Source organism: Capsicum annuum, chromosome 4 (assembly GCF_002878395.1).
Source record: "Capsicum annuum cultivar UCD-10X-F1 chromosome 4, UCD10Xv1.1, whole genome shotgun sequence".
In the NCBI taxonomy this organism is placed as follows: Eukaryota; Viridiplantae; Streptophyta; class Magnoliopsida; order Solanales; family Solanaceae; genus Capsicum; species Capsicum annuum.
Genome location: NC_061114.1, coordinates 11,811,780 through 11,832,886, shown reverse-complemented (window position 1 = coordinate 11,832,886; position 21,107 = coordinate 11,811,780). Strand labels below are relative to the sequence as shown.

General features: G+C 36.3%; 1 protein-coding gene and 1 long non-coding RNA gene across 4 annotated transcripts; one reads left to right on the top strand and one right to left on the bottom strand.

The window, feature by feature from the left end:
• The first annotated feature begins 354 nt into the window (after nucleotides 1-354).
• LOC107869153 (putative receptor-like protein kinase At3g47110) lies at nucleotides 355-11,395 on the top strand. 3 transcript variants are annotated; one of them, XM_047410735.1, is made up of 5 exons: nucleotides 357-1,454; nucleotides 1,533-1,748; nucleotides 3,879-4,334; nucleotides 4,423-4,611; nucleotides 10,798-11,395. In XM_047410735.1, the coding sequence occupies exons 2-5, from the start codon at nucleotides 1,712-1,714 to the stop codon at nucleotides 10,989-10,991; spliced, it is 876 nt and encodes a 291-aa protein (XP_047266691.1). In that variant the 5' UTR covers nucleotides 357-1,454; nucleotides 1,533-1,711; the 3' UTR covers nucleotides 10,992-11,395. The 3 variants fall into 3 exon arrangements, with proteins under 3 accessions (XP_047266690.1, XP_047266691.1, XP_047266692.1); XM_047410734.1 differs by lacking the exons at nucleotides 4,423-4,611; nucleotides 10,798-11,395 and having other exon boundaries at nucleotides 355-1,454; nucleotides 1,533-4,021; XM_047410736.1 differs by lacking the exons at nucleotides 1,533-1,748; nucleotides 3,879-4,334; nucleotides 4,423-4,611 and having other exon boundaries at nucleotides 361-1,454.
• A 1,524-nt stretch (nucleotides 11,396-12,919) lies between these two features.
• Nucleotides 12,920-16,605, bottom strand: LOC124897644. The gene is made up of 2 exons (XR_007054413.1): nucleotides 13,280-16,605; nucleotides 12,920-13,184 (listed from the first exon to the last, which is right to left on the bottom strand). It is a non-coding gene; the product is annotated as an uncharacterized LOC124897644 (long non-coding RNA).
• Nucleotides 16,606-21,107: the final 4,502 nt, after the last annotated feature.

The window sequence follows — 21,107 nt, the reverse complement described above, 5'->3', positions numbered from 1 at the left end:
TATGAATAAAATATTTTTTGAATGAATTATTCATTTCATCATATAGAAAGTAATTCATTGGACAAAACTTGACTATTTAGGAAGGCTCTCATTGTTCCACTATAGTATTAGTTAGGAAGTGTGGCACTACTCTTCACCACACAATTCTACAGTATTTATGAAAGCAAGACTATTTGAAAAAGAGGATTTGTTTTTTCCACAAAAAATAAAGGAAGACTTGGTTGACTTGCCAAGTCTTTGGCTGAATAGAGGACTTTTCTGCCACCACATTTATAATTCTGATTGAGATGTGAAAGACTTGGTTGATTTGGTGGTATTAGTATTGGTATGACCAAAAGGGAGACCTCATTTCTATTTAAAGTCTCAAAACCACATGTTATAGAGTATACCTTCTAATTTTTGTAATAATGGAGAAAGACTTCACATTTTTTCTCTTAACACTCTTTTTGCTTATGGCTAGTTCAGTCATGACTAAAACCAACATTACCACTGATCAATTAGCTCTTTTGTCCTTAAAATCTCAAATTATTTCCGACCCCTCTCACTTCTTGGAAGAAAGTTGGTCTCCCGCTATTTTTGTTTGTCATTGGGTGGGAGTCACTTGTGGTTCTCGCCATCTGCGAGTGAAGTCCTTGAATCTTTCTAACATGGCTGTTATAGGCAGGATCCCTCGTGATTTTGGAAACCTCACGTTTCTTGTTTCTCTTAACTTGGGAAGCAACAATTTCCATGGAGATTTGCTCAAGAAATGGCACGATTGTGTCGGCTTAAGTTTCTTGATTTAAGTTTCAACAACTTCATAGGGGAGGTTCCTTCTTGGTTTGGGTTTTTACACTGACTTCAAGTTCTAAATCTTAGGAATAATAGTTTCACTGGTCCCATCCCTTCTTCGTTTTCTAATATGTCCACACTTGAGACTTTCAATCTGAACTTCAATTCCATAGAGTGTCAAATTCCAGAAGTGATTGGAAGTCTTATAAACCTTAGAGAATTAAGGTTGCGAGGTAACAAGATCATAGGTTCAATTCCTCTGTCACTCTCGAATGCCTCGAGGTTGGAGACTTTAGACATATCTTATAGTTCACTTCAAGGAAACATTCCAGAAGGGATTGGCAATGTTCACAACATGAAATTATTGGGCATACAGTATAATCAGCTAATGGGTTCTATACCATTCACAATTTTCAATATCTCAAGAATCGAAGTCATTGCATTTACAGGCAATAGCTTATCAGGATATCTTCCCAATGGTTTATGCAATGGTCTCCCAATACTCAAAGGTCTTTATCTTCCTGATAACAAGCTTCATTGTCATATGCCTACAAGCTTATCAAATTGTTCACAACTTCAAATTTTGTCTTTATCGGAAAATGAGTTTGATGGACCAATACATAATGAAATTGGAAGATTGAGCAACTTGCAGTTATTGTATGTTGGAGTTAACTATTTCACCGGTATGGTTTGTCTTATGAATGCTAGTACTATAGTATCTAATTACTTCAGAATCGCATTTTATTATACATTAACTGCAGGGATAATTCCACAAGAAATTGGAAATCTTGTTAATTTGGTGGAGTTATGGATGGAGAAAAACTAGATTACCGGCTCTGTCCCAATCTCCAAATTCAATATCTCGTCGCTGCAAATTTTGTCATTGTCGAGGAACAATCTTAGTGGATTCTTACCACGGGAGATTGGCAACTTAACCAAGATGCAACATCTACAGATTAGTGGAAATAAGCTTATAGGTACATATATATTCAAATAGTGTCTCGATATAAATGTACGTGCATTGCATGTGTGTCTCATGTTAATTTTTATAGATCCATTAGAACTAATAAAACTCTATGAATTTATACATGTAATCAGTAATAAAATGTAACAATTACAAATAAATCTTCAAAAGTGTGACAAGAAACACCAAATGAGGAGAGTCTTTTAATGTTTAAATAGTAAATTTGAACTTCTGTTAGTAGTTAGCAAACTTGAATAAAGTATCATTTTATATATTTGAGTCCATATAAAAATACAAACCTGCACAATAGAAATTCATAGAAAATTAAATTAAGAAGTCCAATAGAGAGAAAAACAAAAAAGATAAAATAAAATAAAATAAAACAGAGAAGAAAATATATAATATGTACATCCGTCTTAAGACTTTGATCAATAACAATATAAATGAAGGAAAAAGAAGTATAGAGTTAGAACATAATTTTTTGAGTTCTTGCGACACCTTATCCCATTACCAATTACAATTCAAGATTCTTCTTCACCAAGTCAAACTAAAGCATGAATCACATAGATAAGCACTGAGCTAACTAGTTCATCTCACTTGTATTCATTCTTTCTTCAAGTGTTGATAGGTAGATAAGGAATCTCGTTGAGTTGGAGAAACTTGATCTTTCAATTAATAGTTTTAGTGGTTCTCTTGATATGGAGGTCTTCAACATATCAGGGCTGAGAGTAGTTTCTCTTTTAAACAATAATGTATCAGGAAGCCTCACACCAAACATAGGTTCTATCTTACCCGACATTGAAGAGCTTTATCTGGGGAGCTTAACCAATCTTGTTGGGACTATTCCTCATTCCATCTCCAATTGTTCCAAACTTACTAGTCTAGAGCTTTCTATCAACAAACTCACAGGCTTGATTCCCAATTCTCTTGGATATTTGACTCATCTGCAGCATCTAAATTTAGGGGGAAACAATTTAACCAGTGACTCATCATTAAGCTTCCTGACTACCTTAACCAATTGCAGAAATTTAACATTTCTATCTCTATATTGGAATCCTCTAAACGGCATGCTTCCTGCCTCCACGGGAAACCTTTCCACATCTCTTAGAACATTTCTTGCCGACAGTTGTAAAATCCTAGGGAGAATTCCTAATGAGGATGGGAATTTAAGCAGCTTATTATTCCTTTATCTTTCCGGAAACAACTTGGTTGGATCGATTCCCACATCAATTGGAAACTTGAGAATGCTTCAGCGGTTCAACTTGACTAGTAACAAAGTTACAGGATTTATTGGAGATCATATATGTAAATTGCAGCATTTGGGTGAAATTCACTTGGGTCAAAATCAATTTTCAGGATCTCTTCCTAATTGTATAGGGAATAATACTTCCCTTAGGGAGAAACATCTCGGTTCCAACAAATTGAGTTCCAATATACCACCAAGCTTAGGGAACCTTCACGATCTAGTTGTTCTTGACTTATCGTCCAACAACATGGTAGGTTCTTTACCTCCAGAAATTGGAAATCTAAAGGTTGCAACAAAGATGGATCTATCGATGAATCAATTCTCAAATGAAATTCCTAGAGAAATTGGAGAATTGCAAAATTTGGCACACCTTTCTTTGAGACACAACAAGTTGCCAGGATCTATACCTGACTCAATAAGCAACATGGTAGGTTTGGAATTCCTAGACCTTTCTCACAATAATATATCGGGAAACATTCCCAAGTCTTTGGAGAAGCTTCAAAACTTGAAATATTTCAATGTTTCTATCAACAAATTGTATGGTGAAATACCCTCGGAGGGTCCTTTCAAGAACCTCTCGAATCAGTTTTTCATCCACAATGAAGCATTGTGTGGTTCTTCAAGATTTAGTGTCCCCCACTTCATCATAGCACAGATCAAATGGGAAAAAATTGCTAGTTCTTTTTCTTTTGCTGGGAATTGCACTAGTAGTTATTCCTAGCACCTTTATTCTTTTATGGATAAGTTATAGAAAAGGTAAAAGAGCTCCTCAACAAGCTGATTCATTGTCTGCCATAACAAGAGAAAGAATTTCATACTATGAATTGATCCAAGCAACTGATGCGCTTAGCGAGAGTAATCTGATTGGTTCTGGAAATTTTGGCTCTTTTTACAAAGGTGCTCTCAGAAGTGGAACTGCCATTGCAGTTAAAGTGTTCAATCTTCAACTAGAGGCAGCATTCAAGAGTTTTGATACGGAATGTGAAGTTTTGTGCAGCCTTCGCCATAGGAATCTCGTTAAAGTCATTACTAGTTGTTCCAATCTTGATTTCAAGGCTTTAGTGCTTGAGTATATGCCTAATGGAAGTCTTGAGAAGTATTTGTATTCGCACAACTACTTCCTTGACATCAAGCAGAGACTAAGCATAATGATAGATGTGGCATGTGCTTTGGAATATCTTCACCATGGGTGCTCGTTGCCTGTGATTCACTGTGACGTGAAGCCTAGTAACGTCTTGCTGGATGGAGATATGGTTGCCCACCTCAGCAACTTTGGCATCTCAAAACTGCTTGGTGAAGATCAGGGTGATTTGTACACTAAAACCTTAGCAATATTGGGGTATATTGAGTCAGGTACATCTCTTAGTTTTGCTGATTATCCCTTTCTTTTTTTCCCACCTAGAAAGCATATTGTTTCTTTAAATGTATTGTTTGACTGTAGAGTATGGACTGGATGGACTAGTGTCAACAAAGTGTGATGTCTACAGTTATGGGGTCATGTTGCTGGAAACGTTTACTAGGAGAAAGACTAATGAGTTTGAGGGAGATCTTAGCTTGAAGCAATGGGTGAGTTGTTCACTCCCTGAGGCCGTAATGGACATCGTAGATATCAACTTGGTAACACCAACGGGTAATCACTTACAGAAGGAGCTACATGTTGTGGCTTCAATCATGAATCTTGCATTAGATTGTTGTTCTGAATTTCCTGCAAGAAGGACAAACATGAAAGATGTTGTCAGGATGCTATAGAAAATCAAGATTCAACTTCTCGCATTGTCATGACCCAACTTTTCAGGTCATGATGGCGCCTACCATAACCCACCAGTAGGCAAGCCAACCTGTAGTCCGGAACGGCTAGTAACAGACTACTCAATAACATGAGGAATATATGAGATAAAGATCAATACATAGATGAATCTCAAAACTTGGTGGTATCAGTACAAGAGCTTCTAAACATAATAAGAGTATAAAAGTTATATATCAAGTAGAAATACATTGATTCAACTTACCTCTGAATACAACGTAGAGGCTAGTATAATACATAGGAGAGAGATAAGTAATACTCCAAACGTTAGGAGCTCACTCTAAGTCTCCGAATCAGGGTTACTCCACACGATGCACACATCCACAGCGATAACTCATACTATGATCTGCAGGCTGCGGAGGTGTAGTATGAGTACCAAACGAATGGTACTCAGCAGGCAACTGCCAACTGAGCTCCAAAGATAAAGTTGATATATATAACATATAACAGAATGAAAACTACAACCAAGAGTCCATAAATCATGTAATAAGTCAATGAGAATAACAAGGGACAACTATCCTATTCATGTCCAAGAGTCTAACATAATAAGACTAAGGAAGTATCAAGGTGAACTATCTTATTCCAGATACATTCAATATATGCCAAAGCTATACCGTATATCCCAGGTCAATATACAGATAAAGAGCGAAAGAAAGATATATTGTAATATACAAGGCAAAGGAACGACTATACAGTATGAACAACGAAGAAAGGGATATCTGATGACTTTATATAGCTATATATATATATATATATATATATATATATATATATATATATATATAATACATATAAATAGGAGGTCATCTCAAACATAACCTAGATCGTCATGTTCTCATTTTAAGACCTCATTATTATACTATCAGGATTCAATACCAACATACTCAGGATTTCTAATCCATATGGCTAGACATAGAATAATCGTGCATAGTAATGTAATCATAAGATAGTAAAGGCCGAAGACATACCTCAATCTCAATACCAGATCCATGACCAATTTGTCATAGGCTAGCCATAATAATGATCATAACAATGATAATAACAATATCAATAACATCGTAAATAACCGGCTACTCCGGACAACCAAATACCTAGCCGAGCCTATGTGTACCACCACCGCCCCAGACTCGGAAGGTTCAATCAACATATAACAATATAAGGCATATTCTTCACCCATATCTATGCAACCGTCCCATACCGACTGATAGACATAGGTGCATACTGGTGATAGGCAATGCACATGCAGGAATGAATACAAAGTATACCATCAATATCATAACTCATAATAACTGTCCTCATCAGGACCATCATCATCATAATCAACCTCCAACCTTGCCGGGAATCAATATCATCTCAATAGTATCCTTCGGACTCAAATCGGGTATCAATATCATCATAATATCCTCCGTCCTTACCGGGAATCAATATCATCTCAATAGTATCCTCTGAACTCGAACCGGGTATCAATATCATCATAATATCCTCCGGCCTTGCTGGGAATCAATATCATCTCAATAGTATTCTCCGGACTCGAACCGGGTATCAATATCATTATAATATCCTCCAGCCTTGTCGAGTATCAGTATATGTCATCATAATATCCTCCGGCCTTGCTGGGTACAAATATATCATCATAACTCTCGACACATAAATATAGGCATATAATAGGTGCACAGACACAAGCCGATATACTCATAACCGTAAAGATGTCTATCTTATCAATACATCCCAACTACTCGTTATTAGCTAACCAACACTTATTATTATTAAACCGCTAGTTCGCTAGTCATTACATAACCTCTAGTTATTAGCCTAAACATTATCCTTCATATAATCCTTGTTCATGAGATAAAAACTAACCACTATTCATTTAATAGTCAACGTCTAACATCTAGTCTAGATTCATCATTAGACCAAAACCATCATTTATCCACCATTCATAATTATCAACTATTCATCCTATTTTTGTTAATCATTACTAGACAACACATTACTACTTGTCGCCTAATTATCTTTTATTAAATGACATCATTCATTACCTGACCATCATTAGCTACCATGTTCCAACTAAGCAAGATTCATTAACTAATACATCATCTTCCTAGCCATCAAGTGCAATATTCAGCTAATAGACAACTAGTTACCACATAGCTTAACCGTCTAACAAGAAGAACAACCATAAGATCACATTTCAGCTATAATCACATCATTTAAAATGGTAAATAATCATGAACGTACCAAACCTATGCATGCCATCACCAGTATTCAGTCAGTGGAATAATAAGCATCATACTGCATCTTCCTCCGTCCCATACCGGAGAGATATGCATACAAACATATACATTTTCATAAATTGCAATCACATCATTCACAACTATAAACACTTCTTGGATATTTAATCAGTACTATAACATGGCCCTTGGCCCATTAATTTGTTCGGAATAATCACAACATCATAATCATGACCTTAGGCCCATATCCATTTCCAGAACTCATATCAATAATCATATGTATAAACTGTAGCATACCTCTAATCATCTCACATATAGTAGGCATCTCACATATAGGAGGCATAATAAATAAATATGCTATCATCTCTCACACTAGAGACATCTCACATCTAGGAGGCACAATATAGATAGATGTGTAATTGTCTATAGGATATCATATATCTATAGGTCATACATCAAGACAACGAGGAATATTGCTTCTCTAGGCCAATTTACATATCCAAAAGGACCATCATCTTTATAGGTCCAATAATCATGCCTAAAGGAGATAGTAACTCCATAGGCCAAATATCAATTCTAAGAGGAAATAGCATCTCTATAGGCCAAATATCAAGTCTATGAGGAAATACCATCTCTATAGGCCACATAATGTATCTAGGAGGAATATCGCCTCTAAATGCCCAATATCACTTCCACATGTAGTATTATAACCATAACTAAATAGCCACAATCTTGAAATATCAATACAAGTTACCAAGTTATGACCTTATTCTAAGGTTTACTAACCTCATCTATGTCTAATATCCGCAACTAAGTCCACAAGACTTAACATAAGCTCAGGCCTAAGTGGGCCGAACAATCCCACTTCTAATCCATAATTTCCATAATTAGGCATACTATGCCCCAAACTAGGCTAAGGTATCTAGTTCATCTTCTAGATATCAAGCAAGCCATATAAAAGCCTAAGATAGTAACTTCGACTAGAAACAAGGGTACTTAAGTCAACTCTAGCAAACTTACGGTTCCAAAACCATCACACTAGCCCAATAAAGTTAAATATACAAATCATGCTTCAAATGCTAAAATCATATTCCAAGCATAGCATTATATCATATCTATGCTACAAATTTACCCAAACTAGGGAGAAGGCAAGAGAATTCTACAAGGGTATTAAGTAATTCAACCTACGGGTCAAAACCCCCATCTAATCCCCAAACTTATATGTATAATCAATACTAAGTCATTCTATCCAATATCAATCTTAACATTCACATTCACACGCTATATATATCATACATTATCCATGAAGAAGAGTAGACAGAAGCCTACCTCAAGGCTAAACCGCAAAATCACACTTCAAGCACCGCATGCTCATCTTCACTTCACAATTCCCAAAATGCCATCACACTATCAAAAATATAATATACTCATCAAAATGAGTCTAACGATACTCATATTGCACTATTGTGCTTCGAGTTCAAAAACGACACCAAAAAACCCAAGTGGATCCCATGTACGGAAATCGCATTTCTAAGGTCAACCCAATGCTCATACATCACCAAGGAATCATAATCCTCAATGAATTGGTGAAAACAAATCAAATTTAGGGCTAAATCAAGCCCTAAGCTAAATTAGGGTGTTGGGTCCAGAACTGAGAAATTCACCGATAAAGTGATGAAATCTTATCTTAATCCGGATGATAATCATGATAAAAGATGTTTACCAAGCTCACTAGACACCCACAAGACTCAATTTTGAGCTATAATGGTTTTAAGCTCTCAAAGGTGAATGAAAAATCCTCAAATTTGCGACCTTGGGGTCTATTTATAGACCCCTCGGCGAAGAGACGCGGTACTCTGTGACAGCAAAGTCAAAAAAATTGTTTTTGACCCTCAAAACTCATCCAGAATCCAAAATAGTGAAATTTGAGTGTAAACCACAATTCAAATCCATTGGAATCATCAAAACTTGTCGTTTCGGCAAAAAGTGGTGCCCACACATATAGTTCTGATTTTATGACTTTCCGACTAATAGGTCAAAATGAGCTCGGGTGCATTCGGATCCGAACCAAAGGTCTAACTAGACTAAAATCAATATTTTGGATCTGTTGGCGTAGTCAAAATTTTTATCCGAGATCGTTTCGCTAAAGTTTTTGCTCGGTGGCCATTTGGAACCAGTGAAGACTTCTAAATAGGGAATTGACTCTAAAAAACAAACGAACTGCCCGGTAACCGAACCGTCGGTCCTAGCAAGTCATAAATGACTTGGGGCAACTATGGAGGAGCTTAAACGGTGAAGATAAGCATAAATATGGAAAATGACCTGAAGGGTCACTACACGCATGCTGAGCTTGTTCTCGGAATCTCTTGTTTCAAATCACTCTGTTTGTTGCAAATGTTTGCTAAATTGATGGATTCATGTAAAGATTGCTTCTTTTTTTTTTTTAAGCACTTGCTTTTTGCATGATTCTGTTTTCAAAAATGCTGGTTGGTTGCAATAAATCTATACTATTTCCTCTTAATATGAATGTTACAAAATGATGGAACACAATCAACAACAAATATAAGAACAACTTTTTAGATATAGAGAATACAGAGTTCAAAATCCAACAAGTGACTATTACTTTCAAGGATTTTGTCCAGCGATGGAAATGCCAACGATGAAGGAGAGTACAGGAAGTATCTTGTGGAGATGGAAATTCTAGAAATATACAATATAATGTCATGTGTCTAGTTTCATGACATTGTTAAGCAGATTAGACAGATTACGGAGGGCGACCTTGTAGAAGCAAATCGTCTGGGAAACCATCTTTACTGAATCAGTACTCGTGCACACAGTTATAACACTTGAGACATAGTAGAAAACACAAATAATTTTCAGAAATTCATCAAGGCAAAACGTCTGAACACTTTGAGGGCAAAAAATCATGTGGTCAACCGAATATTCGCTTCAAATGGATTCTCCCCAAATCATTTGCTTTATTAGTGTCGATTTTTCCCCTGTGCAGTCTAAAAAATAAAAGAAGCAGAACTTGTCTAGAAAACATGACACTTAAAGACAAGTTCACAACAGGTATTGAGCCCTTGAAAGGAAGACTTCATACCTGAGTAATGATCACAGAAGAAAAGAAGGGGAAATAAAGGTTCTTCTCCAGTCCAATTGAACACTGCACTAAGCTCCTGCTATGCATGGGGTCTAGGAAAGGGTTGGGCTATAAGGGCCCTATTTTAACACGGGTCAAACCGAGGTACAACATATTGGAAAGGAAGTCGCCACCTAATTAGTTTTACGGTGAATTAGGACACCTACTATGAACTATGTGATTAAAATAAAACAATGACTTCATTTTAAGGTGTGCTTAACTAAATGATTCTATGTAAGGATTCTAATTATCCTATAGGAAAGAGATTAGGCATCGTAAAGGATCCGCTAACTATGATTAACCGGCAAAACTCAGATTAAATAAGAAAAAAAATGTTAAATTAAGAAAAGATTTAAATAAGGTACAAAATTATATGCATCTTAGTAAAATAAAACACATTAATTATTTATAAGAAAAATATTAGAAAACATTTTCGAAAGACTCACCCACTTTTCGAAAATTATCAAACATAACTCCTAAAAATATAATGCAACCTTATTATACACTAAAACGTTAGTAACACTACGTTATATTGCACCGGGTACGTCTCTTGATTTTTCTCTGAAGAGTTATTTTCCCATTCATTTTATTTTCCACCAAGAATCATGTTACATCTTTAAATTAATTGTTTGATTGTAGAGTATGGGCAAGATGGGTTGGTGTCTACGAAATGTGATGTCTATAGTTACGGAATCATGTTGCTGGAAACGTTTACCAGGAGAAAGCCTAATGATTTTGAGGGAGATGTTAGCTTGAAGCAATGGGTGAATCATTCATTTTCTAGAGACAATAATGGACGTTCTAGATGCCAACTTGATAACACCAATGAATAATCGCTTACAGAAGGTGCTAGATGTTGTGGCATCAATCATGAATGCGGCATTAGATTGTTGTGCTAATCTCCAACAAGGTGGACAAACATGAAAGATCTTACATAAGATCAAGATTCAACTTCTTGCATTTTGAGCATGCTGTTGGAATCTGTTGTCCAAATCACTTGTTTGTTGCATACTTTTTCTTAATTGTTGAATTCCTGTAAAATAATGGCACTAATTTGATCCGTGCTTCAAATGTCAAATCAGGGCAGCAGCTACCTGGAAACATAGGCATTTTAGGTGATAAAATTATTGAACTGAGCATTGACAGACGAAAATAGGTTGCTGGTCACGTTGAGAAGGACTTAATACTTTTTGAGTAGTATAGTATACTTTTTGCTAAACAAAGTTAGTTGAACTAATCAGTCCTCCTATTACCTGTTTCGAATTCCTACCTACGTTATTCAGACTTTTCAAAAACTAGTTTCTCGACACGTGCGTTGCACGTATATGAATGTCGAGGCTATATATTACATAGTTGCAAGTTTCTTTGAAGAACTAACATTGAGATATATAGCAACTTATTTGCCGTGGTCAAAATGATTGAATATCGTTAAAACCTATGAGGATGAACATTAAAAATTTAATTAGATGACATTTTACTTATTGTAAAGTACAAAATGTAATGAAACATATATCACCTGATACTTCTTTATAGATGATATTCTTTTTGTATGTTTATTTTATCTGTCTCTATTGTATTACCATGATCAGGAATCTTGTTGCCATCGATCATTAATATCATGATCAGGAATCTTGTTGCCATCGATCATTAATAGCATTCTTGAAATAGCGACATAAAATTGGCCGTATAAGAAAATGTGTTGTGATAGATACCATTCAATATTAGGATTATTTGACATGTGCTTTATTTGTCTTATTGCAAAACATTATTGAGTATATATTAATTCCTTTTGGATGAATTTAAAATGATTCTTTGCTGAGCAAGAAAATTGAATTCTTCAGTAAAGAACACAATTGGAGCATATGAACACATTGTAATTTCTAAATGTAGACATTGTTAATAAAATCTTTTATGAATTACACATGTATTGTTTTTTTTTTCTTTGTTTTCCATCCGGTCTTCGGTGCCCGCATTGGAGCCCCGACTAATTCAGATCGCGCGTTGAAGGGTCCATTAAGGTGGCAGCGCTCCCAACAGAGTTTTTTCCATACCCAGAGTCGAACCCTCGACCTCTGGTTAAGGGTGGAGCAGCCCCACTGCACCACAACCCATGTATTGTTACACAAGCTAACCAATTAAAATAGTGCAAATTATGTAGTGTTAAGTGTCTTTTCTTTCAAAATTAACACAAGGAGCAATTGCCTTACATTCAATATGGAGATTGATTTTCTTGAATTGCCATTACTTATTTTTACACAAAATCATAGCAATGTATAGTATGTTAAGCAACTACGCAATTATCAAATATTTTCAAAGAGTAATAGAAAAGTAAATCAAATGACGTGATTAACACTTGTAGATTGATTGTGTGTGCTCCAAATTATGAGTAAGTCAAATTAAATAAATAATATTATTTTACCAAGATTTTTTTTTCCTAGTTGCCAGTTATTTGACAGAAAGATAAGCTTAATTAACTTCTTTATGCTCTTTTTAATTCTAGTTTAAGCAACAATTTGACAAAAAAATAAATTGATGAGGAAAAATAGTTATAAGATTTGCAATAACTTTTTGAAAGTTGAAAAAACTCACTAATTGCTTTTCTTCATGCTTGAACTTACTCAAATTAGATATTTCTTCATGCTAAACCTACTAAAATTAAATAGACTCAACACTTTAAAGTTGAAACTCTGCTAAATTGTTAAAAACATTATTCAAGAATCAATTATTTAATAAAAATTACACTGACAAAACAACATTGACATAGCAAAAATACTTTCAAGATTTCTCCCCGGGGATGGATAATGCTCAAAAGAAACTTCCCATAGGTGGAATTTGTTATTATCTCAATTCTCAAAAGCCAAAAAGGAGTAATCACAATATTTTTGGGACAATTTTCTGATATTATATTGACTGATATTGAATGACGATTACAACGAATGAAAACTAAAGGATAACGGAAAATATGAAAAACTATCTACTTGACTCCATAAACGAGCTTGTAACCTGTAGAATGAAAGACTCCATACCTGTAGAATGGAAAAGAAGAGAAGAGAAGAGAATTAGGAGAGAGGATAGAAAGAGAGACAAGAGGATTCATAAGAAGAGGGAATTTGGATTGTACCAGTTATGCAACAAACCTCTACCCAATAAGTTTGTTAGGCTTTATAACAGAACTCGTCCAGCTGGCTGCATCTGAGACCTCGAAGCTCATTAACTGAATTCTAATCGCAGCCATTGATTTTAGTGTTAGTTATTTCCCTCGCTGTTTTTCTAATTTCAAACTTGAGTGGCTGCATTCATTTTATTGCCATTTCTCAGGTCATTACATACCCGTCCTCTTCAAATAATCCTTGACCTCAAGGATGAGCTAAAAGAATCTGAAATTTAAAACACCCCACTTGTTGAAGAACACCAAGACCTGAAGGGTGTTATCTTGACGACGAAACAACCATATTCGAATGGGAATTGATGTGCAGGACCACCAAATGGAACACTAATGCCTCCTGGATCAAATGGGAACTTGTAGTCCTCAAGAATATACATGGAAGTGGCATAGAGATGACATAAAAAGGCTATAATTCTATCATCTATGACTGCTATTTAAGAACCATAAGTAGCTTTCCTCATGAGTATCACCTTCTCTTTAGGGACCAAAGAACCAGTAACATGTAACCTGGGAGCTGCCTTCTGCAGATGACTATCCTCTGAAGTAGGCGGGTCAAGCACTTTATAAAAGATCAATGAAGATGCAATAATTTTTGGAGGATCAAAATTGTTGCCAGAGAAGAAATCAGAGTCTCTCCAAGGCAAGCTACCCCCATGGTTATATGGGAACTTTAAGGACCCATTGTTACTCACAGATCGAACATGACCTCCTTCCACATAAAGAATAATAGATTTTTTGTCCAATGTAGCAAGGTATTCCCTCGTCCAAACATTACTAACTGCTGGTTCATTCACAACTCGAGTATCAAGAGCTAAGAAGCTTGTTTGCACTGTGTTCTCCCATCCTTCTTGATTAGAAGATACATCCAAGTCGTAACTCAAATGATGTAACCTTATAGCTGCATGAGTATCCGATACAGTCAAAAAAAGGTTCGAGATGCATCTACTGCCATAACCAATAAAACCAAAACCAAAACATTTTGCAACAGAGAAGCATATTGTAACATCCAAACCTACAAACAAATTGTTGAACACAACATGTAGAGGATCCTTCGATTTCTCTCAAAATACCAAGTCAGTCGAGAGCCACATCTTTCTCGAATGACTTTCATTGTATTCCATTTTGTGTAAGCCACCTGTAACATCCCACATAGAATGATAATTGCAAGGAGGAGACAAGTTGGAAGCTTCTGAAAATACTAATAAACTGAGACGAAGAAGAGCTCTCTCCACCCTGCCACCTCTGGTTCCCCTATTGTGAATAGTAGTGTCTGGGCAGCATGTTCAAAACATGAACTCAGATGTAGTAACCCCACAAATATAACAATAAACACAATCACTTTACGGGGCATCTCAGTTATCATTGTATCTTGAAGAATGGAAAAACAAACACGACTAACCAACGCATCCCGAGAACTTGGCTGAAGAATTTCAAAGTCATCATCCAAAGGAAAAAATGTTTAAGACAAGAAGGTAACAAGTATTCCAATTGTAGAAGGTGAGGATTCCTTTCACATTGTCTTGAGCCCTTAGTTTCCTGCCCAGTGTAGATTGTCTCTAACTTAACTTCAGTTTTGGTTGACCAATTCACTAGTAATTCTCTTCGAGTAATCTGTAACCATGTAGCTTTGCCATCTTTAATTCTACTCCAGAAGTTATGAGCACATGAGTACATTGCAACAAGAAGGATAAAATCGAATAACCAAGGATGACATAGTCTACAAATATGTGGTTTTTTGAAGGAACACTTTGCTCTAGAAGTAGACAAACTTCTAGCCATGACTGAATCCCTTCTTTGAGAAGCTTTCCAGATTGTACACTCATCAACTAACCAATTGTGTTCAAACAAATCAATTGTGGTTACCTTTTTAGAGTCATGAAGCAAGGTTAATTGCAAAATTGAGCCCCAAAGTAACATAATATCCTTCCTAGATGATGTTGTTACGTGTAAGGAGAGGCCTCCTATACTACTATAATCATGTTTATATATTGAAATGGCAGAAACTGAACAAATGGAACTAATATACACAACAGGGAAATGCATAAACAACTGCCATCCAGTATCCCACACTCGATTGATGTTATCAGAAGATCTATGCAAACAAAACATGTTAGTAACATCCCTCTCCAGTTTTATATCGAATATAGAAATCTCAGTACCTCAATTGAAATTGACCAAGGTGCACATGCAAGGTGGGTCGTGAAATTATAAGCACCGAAAAGATCGTTGAGACCCAGCAATTTGGGTATTGTATCCTCAACAGCAAGGACATAAAGTTGTGAATCCAAATATGAGTTCACGATATCAATATTTGTGATGTTTGAATTTTGGATGGAGTGAAGTTCAAGTAGAACTTCAGATTCGACCCTCTGAGGACATTCGTCGAACACCTGTCCCTCATTGTATTCTGGATCAATCTTACTGCTATTTTCAACCTTCAGTAGGTCAACCATAGCATGGTCATCTAAATCCACTTCAGCCTGTTTGTCCCCTTTACTCATTTCCCTTGAACAATTATCAAGACAAAAATAGCACTGGCAGTCAACGCTCCTTACACATCTATAGATGCAAGAGTTGCATTGGTAGTCAACACTGTATACGCAATCCTCACACCACTTCTGCAGTTGTTTAACATTCACAACTATTCCTGGCATTCCATCCATAAGGACCCTTCTATTTGCATTATTTCGTTCAACCAATTCATCCATTGTAGATTCTGCAAACATCTTCTTCGAGTTATTACCCACAGTCGAGATAGGTTCGTTTCTCTGATACCAATTGTTATGATCTCAATTCTCAAAAGCCAAAAAGGAGTAATCACAATATTTTTGGGATAATTTCCTGATATTATATTGACCGATATTGAATGACGATTACAACTAATGAAAACTAAAGGATAACGGAAAATATGAAAAAATATCTACTTGACTCCATAAACGAGCTTGTAACCTGTAGAATGAAAGACTCCATACCTGTAGAATGGAAGAGAAGAGAAGAGAAGAGAAGAGAATTAGGAGAGAGGATAGAAAGAGAGACGAGAGGATTTAGAAGAAGAGGGAATTTGGATTGTACCAGTTATGCAACAAACCTCTACCCAACGAGTTTGTTAGGCTTTATAATAGAACTCGTCCAGCTGGCTGCATCTGAGCCCTCGAAGCTCATTAACTGAATTCTAATCGCAGCCGTTGATTTTAGTGTTAGTTATTTCCCTCGCTATTTTTCTAATTTCAAACTTGAGTGGCTGCATTCATTTTATTGCCATTTCTCAGGTCATTACAGCATTGTCCATATGTCTAATCCCCAATGTACTTTCAGATGCTCTTGTTGCACGTTGGATAAGAGTAAAGTTCTAAACCATCTCTTTGTTTCTGATGATTTGGCTATCAGAGTTGAGAATTTTTTTCCCTAGTCCTTTGGGCTTAAATGCTAGGGCTACTGCTATTCAGGCATTTTGTGATGGAACACCCCTGCAAAAAACGATGCTCACAAGCTTTTCTTGCACATCATATCTATAATTTCCTGTTGGTAAATCTGGAAAGCCAGGTGTGGTAAGAAATATGACGTTCAGGGTTCAAGGTTCAGGGTTCAGGGTTTAGGGTTCAGGGACAAAAACTTTAATTTCTCTAGAATCTGCCAACAAATTGTGGTCCAAGTCTAGATTGCCTTGGGTAAAACTTTTGCAACATGGAATGGGATTATAGTTGGTGGAAGGTTTGTACTATTGTGGAGACTTATACACCAAGATTACATTGCATAAGGTTAAATATGGATAGTCCTTAATTTTGCTAATATGGAATGGGATTAGAGTTGAATACTAATGGTAGCTTCATTAAGGTCATTGGCAAAGCAGGAGTTGGTGGCATTGTGCGGAAAAGAAATGGACAGATGATTAGGGTTTTTGTTGCCCCTATCCAGTTCTGTACTAACAATTACTTTGAAGGTCGGGCTGCTCTCATAGTTATTTCAGGGTGCAGCTTACAGTTATTGCACAGTATTCTTGAAATGGACTCGTTAGTTTTGGTTAACATGATCTTGGGAAGCATAATACTCCCTGAATCCTTTAAAGAGATGTGCAAAAAATCAAACAAATATAATGGTTCAGGAAAGGAGCATCCAAGTGCAAGTCTGTTACGGAGAAGGGAATCAAGTAGTAGACATCATAGCTACCTCTCTGGATAACAAGGAATTTTACTACTATGAGGTTATATGAGAGGTAATACTATAATAGACAATCTTCATGTGCCTTCATTCCGAATCATTCATCTAACTCATCAACAACTTAATTATTTTGATTCCTCACAAGAAGTTCCCTATTATCTCCCCTCTCTTGATCTGGGAATGTTTTAGAAAATTGATGGGTCATGCTAAATATCAGTCAGTTTCTACTGTAGTTAAATGGAACTATCCAGGGCCTGGTTATGTGAAGCTTAATTGTGATGGATGTTCCAAAGATAATACAGGCCCTTGTGGTGGCAGAGGGATCATCGGGGATGATAAAGGACACTTTGTCAATCTGTACAATGTAACGACCAGGTATAAAACTAATAACATGGCTGAAACGGTGGCTCTTAGTATTGGGATTGAATGGTGCATTCAGCAAGGATCAAGAAAATTGAAATTGAATGTGACTCCAAATTAGTGGTGGGCTGGATCTAGAATAAAGCTAACCCAACTTGGACCTGTTAGAACATCATAGACAACATTTATGACAATCTCAAAAAGATTAAACATTGTTTCAGAGAAATTAAAGTAATGGTGCTACAGACAAGCTTGCTAACCTGGGACTTCAAGGCAACGGTATAATTCACTATCCCAGATCTCTATCTTCCTAAAGACATTAGAGGATACATAAACATGGAAAGGTTACAACTTTCCTTACGAATTCCAGCAGCTGAGACCAAGTATCCCGTCCTTGCCTGTAGAAACTGACACCAATGATCAACCAATGGCCACTGCTTTTCAGCAAACAGAAATTTCCACATCCCAATAGCCGTGTCCAAGGAAAAAGATTTCTGACCCTTCTCCTTTGCCCAGCTGAAAGCAACGTTGTAAATCTCTTGAAACTTATGTTCAAGCAAAGGCCAAGTTCAAGGGCATGTTTATGTATTATGCCACGAAAGAACAATTCAAGAAGACTACTTTGAATAAATATGGAATAGTACTCATATAATAAGGTATGTAGAACAACATAAGATGAATAAGAAGCTCATATAAGAGAGACATGAAACATATCAGAACTACTGCATCACTTGTGGAAGAATTGAAATCTTGTACTGGCTTATTCTTCGTGGATTTTATTAGTCCTTATGTTATACAGTGTATTGTTTCCTGACTTCCGACCTTAAGAGCATGCAGGCGCTCTCACAAACATGTGGTTCATTTATCCAGGGGTATAAAATGGTTTCAGCTGTATCAAATTCACAGAGCAAGAGGCGTCAAAAGGCTATTTTATGGGGTAACTATTAATCGGTGAGACTATCCTGAGTTCACGTGTGTTTACAACTTGTTTAGGGTGAGATACATTTTGCCGACAGAAAAGTAACTTTGTAATTGTGAATTCTAAGGGAAGCAACATTGATAATGACCGACCTTTCCAAAAAAAAAATGCAACCAACGTAGCAAAGAAGATGATTTGTTTAATGAACACAAAGTTCTTTTTCTTTCAGACTTACCATGGTAGACATTTAATTAAGTTCTATGTTTTTTTAGAGTTAAGAATCCTCAAGGAAAGAAGACCAATGTTCATGTTAGAATGCAGAACCTATATTTTACAAATTTCACAAGCATAACAACATGAAAAGTTGGTAACTGTTGTAAGTAATACAGAGAAGCACTTGGGAGAATGTCGTTGTGAAAGTTCATTAGCAGTTCAACTGTTAAACAAAAGAATGTACAGGTTGGTCAACAGATACAAATAGCACGCTAGTAGGTGTTTAGAATTAAAAGGTGTAAACTTACAGCTCGTTTAAAGTGATAGGAATTTTTGGCTGATGGAAAAATCAAATTCAAAACTGTGAACTGCAGGGAAAACATCATTGATAGTGATAGTAATCAGCGGGGAGAAAGTCAAAACCAAACATTGTGAGGAAGATTGGAACGCTAGTAGGGGTTTAAAATTTGAAGGTGTAAACTTACAACTCTTTTATAGGGGTGAAAAATTTAGCCATTCGAAAGTTGATTGCAAATTGCAAGAACGGAAGTTAGCCTCCTTACAATTGTGACTTGAGTTGATTTCAGTGTAGTATCCTCAATTTAGACTTGATGCTGGCACTAGGCTATGCTCCTCTAGAACTAAAATCGTATCATGTCTTTTATAACCTATGTCCTAATTAGTTATAGATCCATGCAGATATATGAAGATTGTTTTATTTTAAATGTCAGGATTATAAGTATGAAGATAACGACGAGGATGATGAGCATGTCATTCGATGTGATTTATGTCCAAAGTATGCTTCATGCATATTTTGGATTTGGTGTGGCACGTGCAAGAAGGATACAATATTGTACAACTGTCGTTCATGTAGCAAGCTTCGCAAGGACATTTGCAAATCATGCAGTAAGTTTGCAAAAGTTGTGAGATGCCCGTGACAAATTCCTCCACTTGTAATTGAATTATGCACTTAATGGGCGCTATGAGGTACCTGGTGCTGCTATATTTTGTATCCTTCGCGACAGAATATACCTAAACCTATTTCTCATTAAGGTCTGGTTAACCTTCTTTTGCATCTGAGTCTCTTTGCTTCCAACTATGCTTTTCCCACCTTTATATCATAGTTTAATACAATCTACATGATGTTATTTTACTACTATATATATGAGTGTGAGTGAAGCACACATCTCATAATTGTCACGTCAGCTTCTTGGAATTAGTAGTAAATTTGAGGGTATCTTCAATTTGTTGTATTTTTTGCGAGCTTGAAGTAGTTGTATCTAAATGCTTTATGCATGTGTACATTTAGGGTGTTGGACAAAAAAAACCACAAATCTGTGTCCTGTGATTTCTTTCTGCTTCTTCTCCTTCTCCTTCTCCTGTGATTTCTTCCTTCTCCTCCTCCTCCTCCTCCTCGTCCTTCTCCTTCTTCTTCTTCTTCTTCTTCTTCTTCTTCTTCTTCTTCTTCTTCTTCTTCTTCTTCTTCTTCTTCTATTCTTTCTTCTCTTTCTCCTTCTTCTCCTTCTTCTCCTTCTTTTCCTTCTCCTCCTCCTTCTTCTCCTTCTTCTTCTTCTCCTCCTCCTTCTTCTCCTCCTTCTTCTCCTTCTATTCTTTCTTCTCTTTCTCCTCCTTCTCCTTCTTCTCCATCTCTTTCTTTTCCTTCTCCATTTTTTCCTCCTCCTTCTCCTCCTCCTCCTCCTCCTTCTCCTTCTCTTACTTCTCCTTATTTTCTTTCTGTTTCTTCTCCTTCTCCTTCTCCTCCTTCTTTTCCTTCTCCTTCTCCTTCTCCTCCTTCTATTTCTTCTTCATCTCCTTCTCTTTCTTCTCCTTCTCTTTCTTATCCTTCTTCTTTTTATCCTTCTTCTTCTTCTCCTTCTTCTACTTTTTCTTCTTCTCCTCCTTCTTCTGCTCTTTTACTTTTCCTTCTCCTTATTCTTCTTATCCTCCTCCTTCTTCTTGTCCTTCTTCTTCTTCTCCTTCTCCTCCTCCTTCTCCTTCTCCTTCTCCTCCTTCTATTTCTTCTCCATCTCCTTCTCTTTCTTCTCCTTCTCTTTCTTATCCTTCTTCTTTTTATCCTTCTTCTTCTTCTCCTTCTTCTACTTTTTTTTCTTCTCCTCCTTTTTCTGCTCTTTT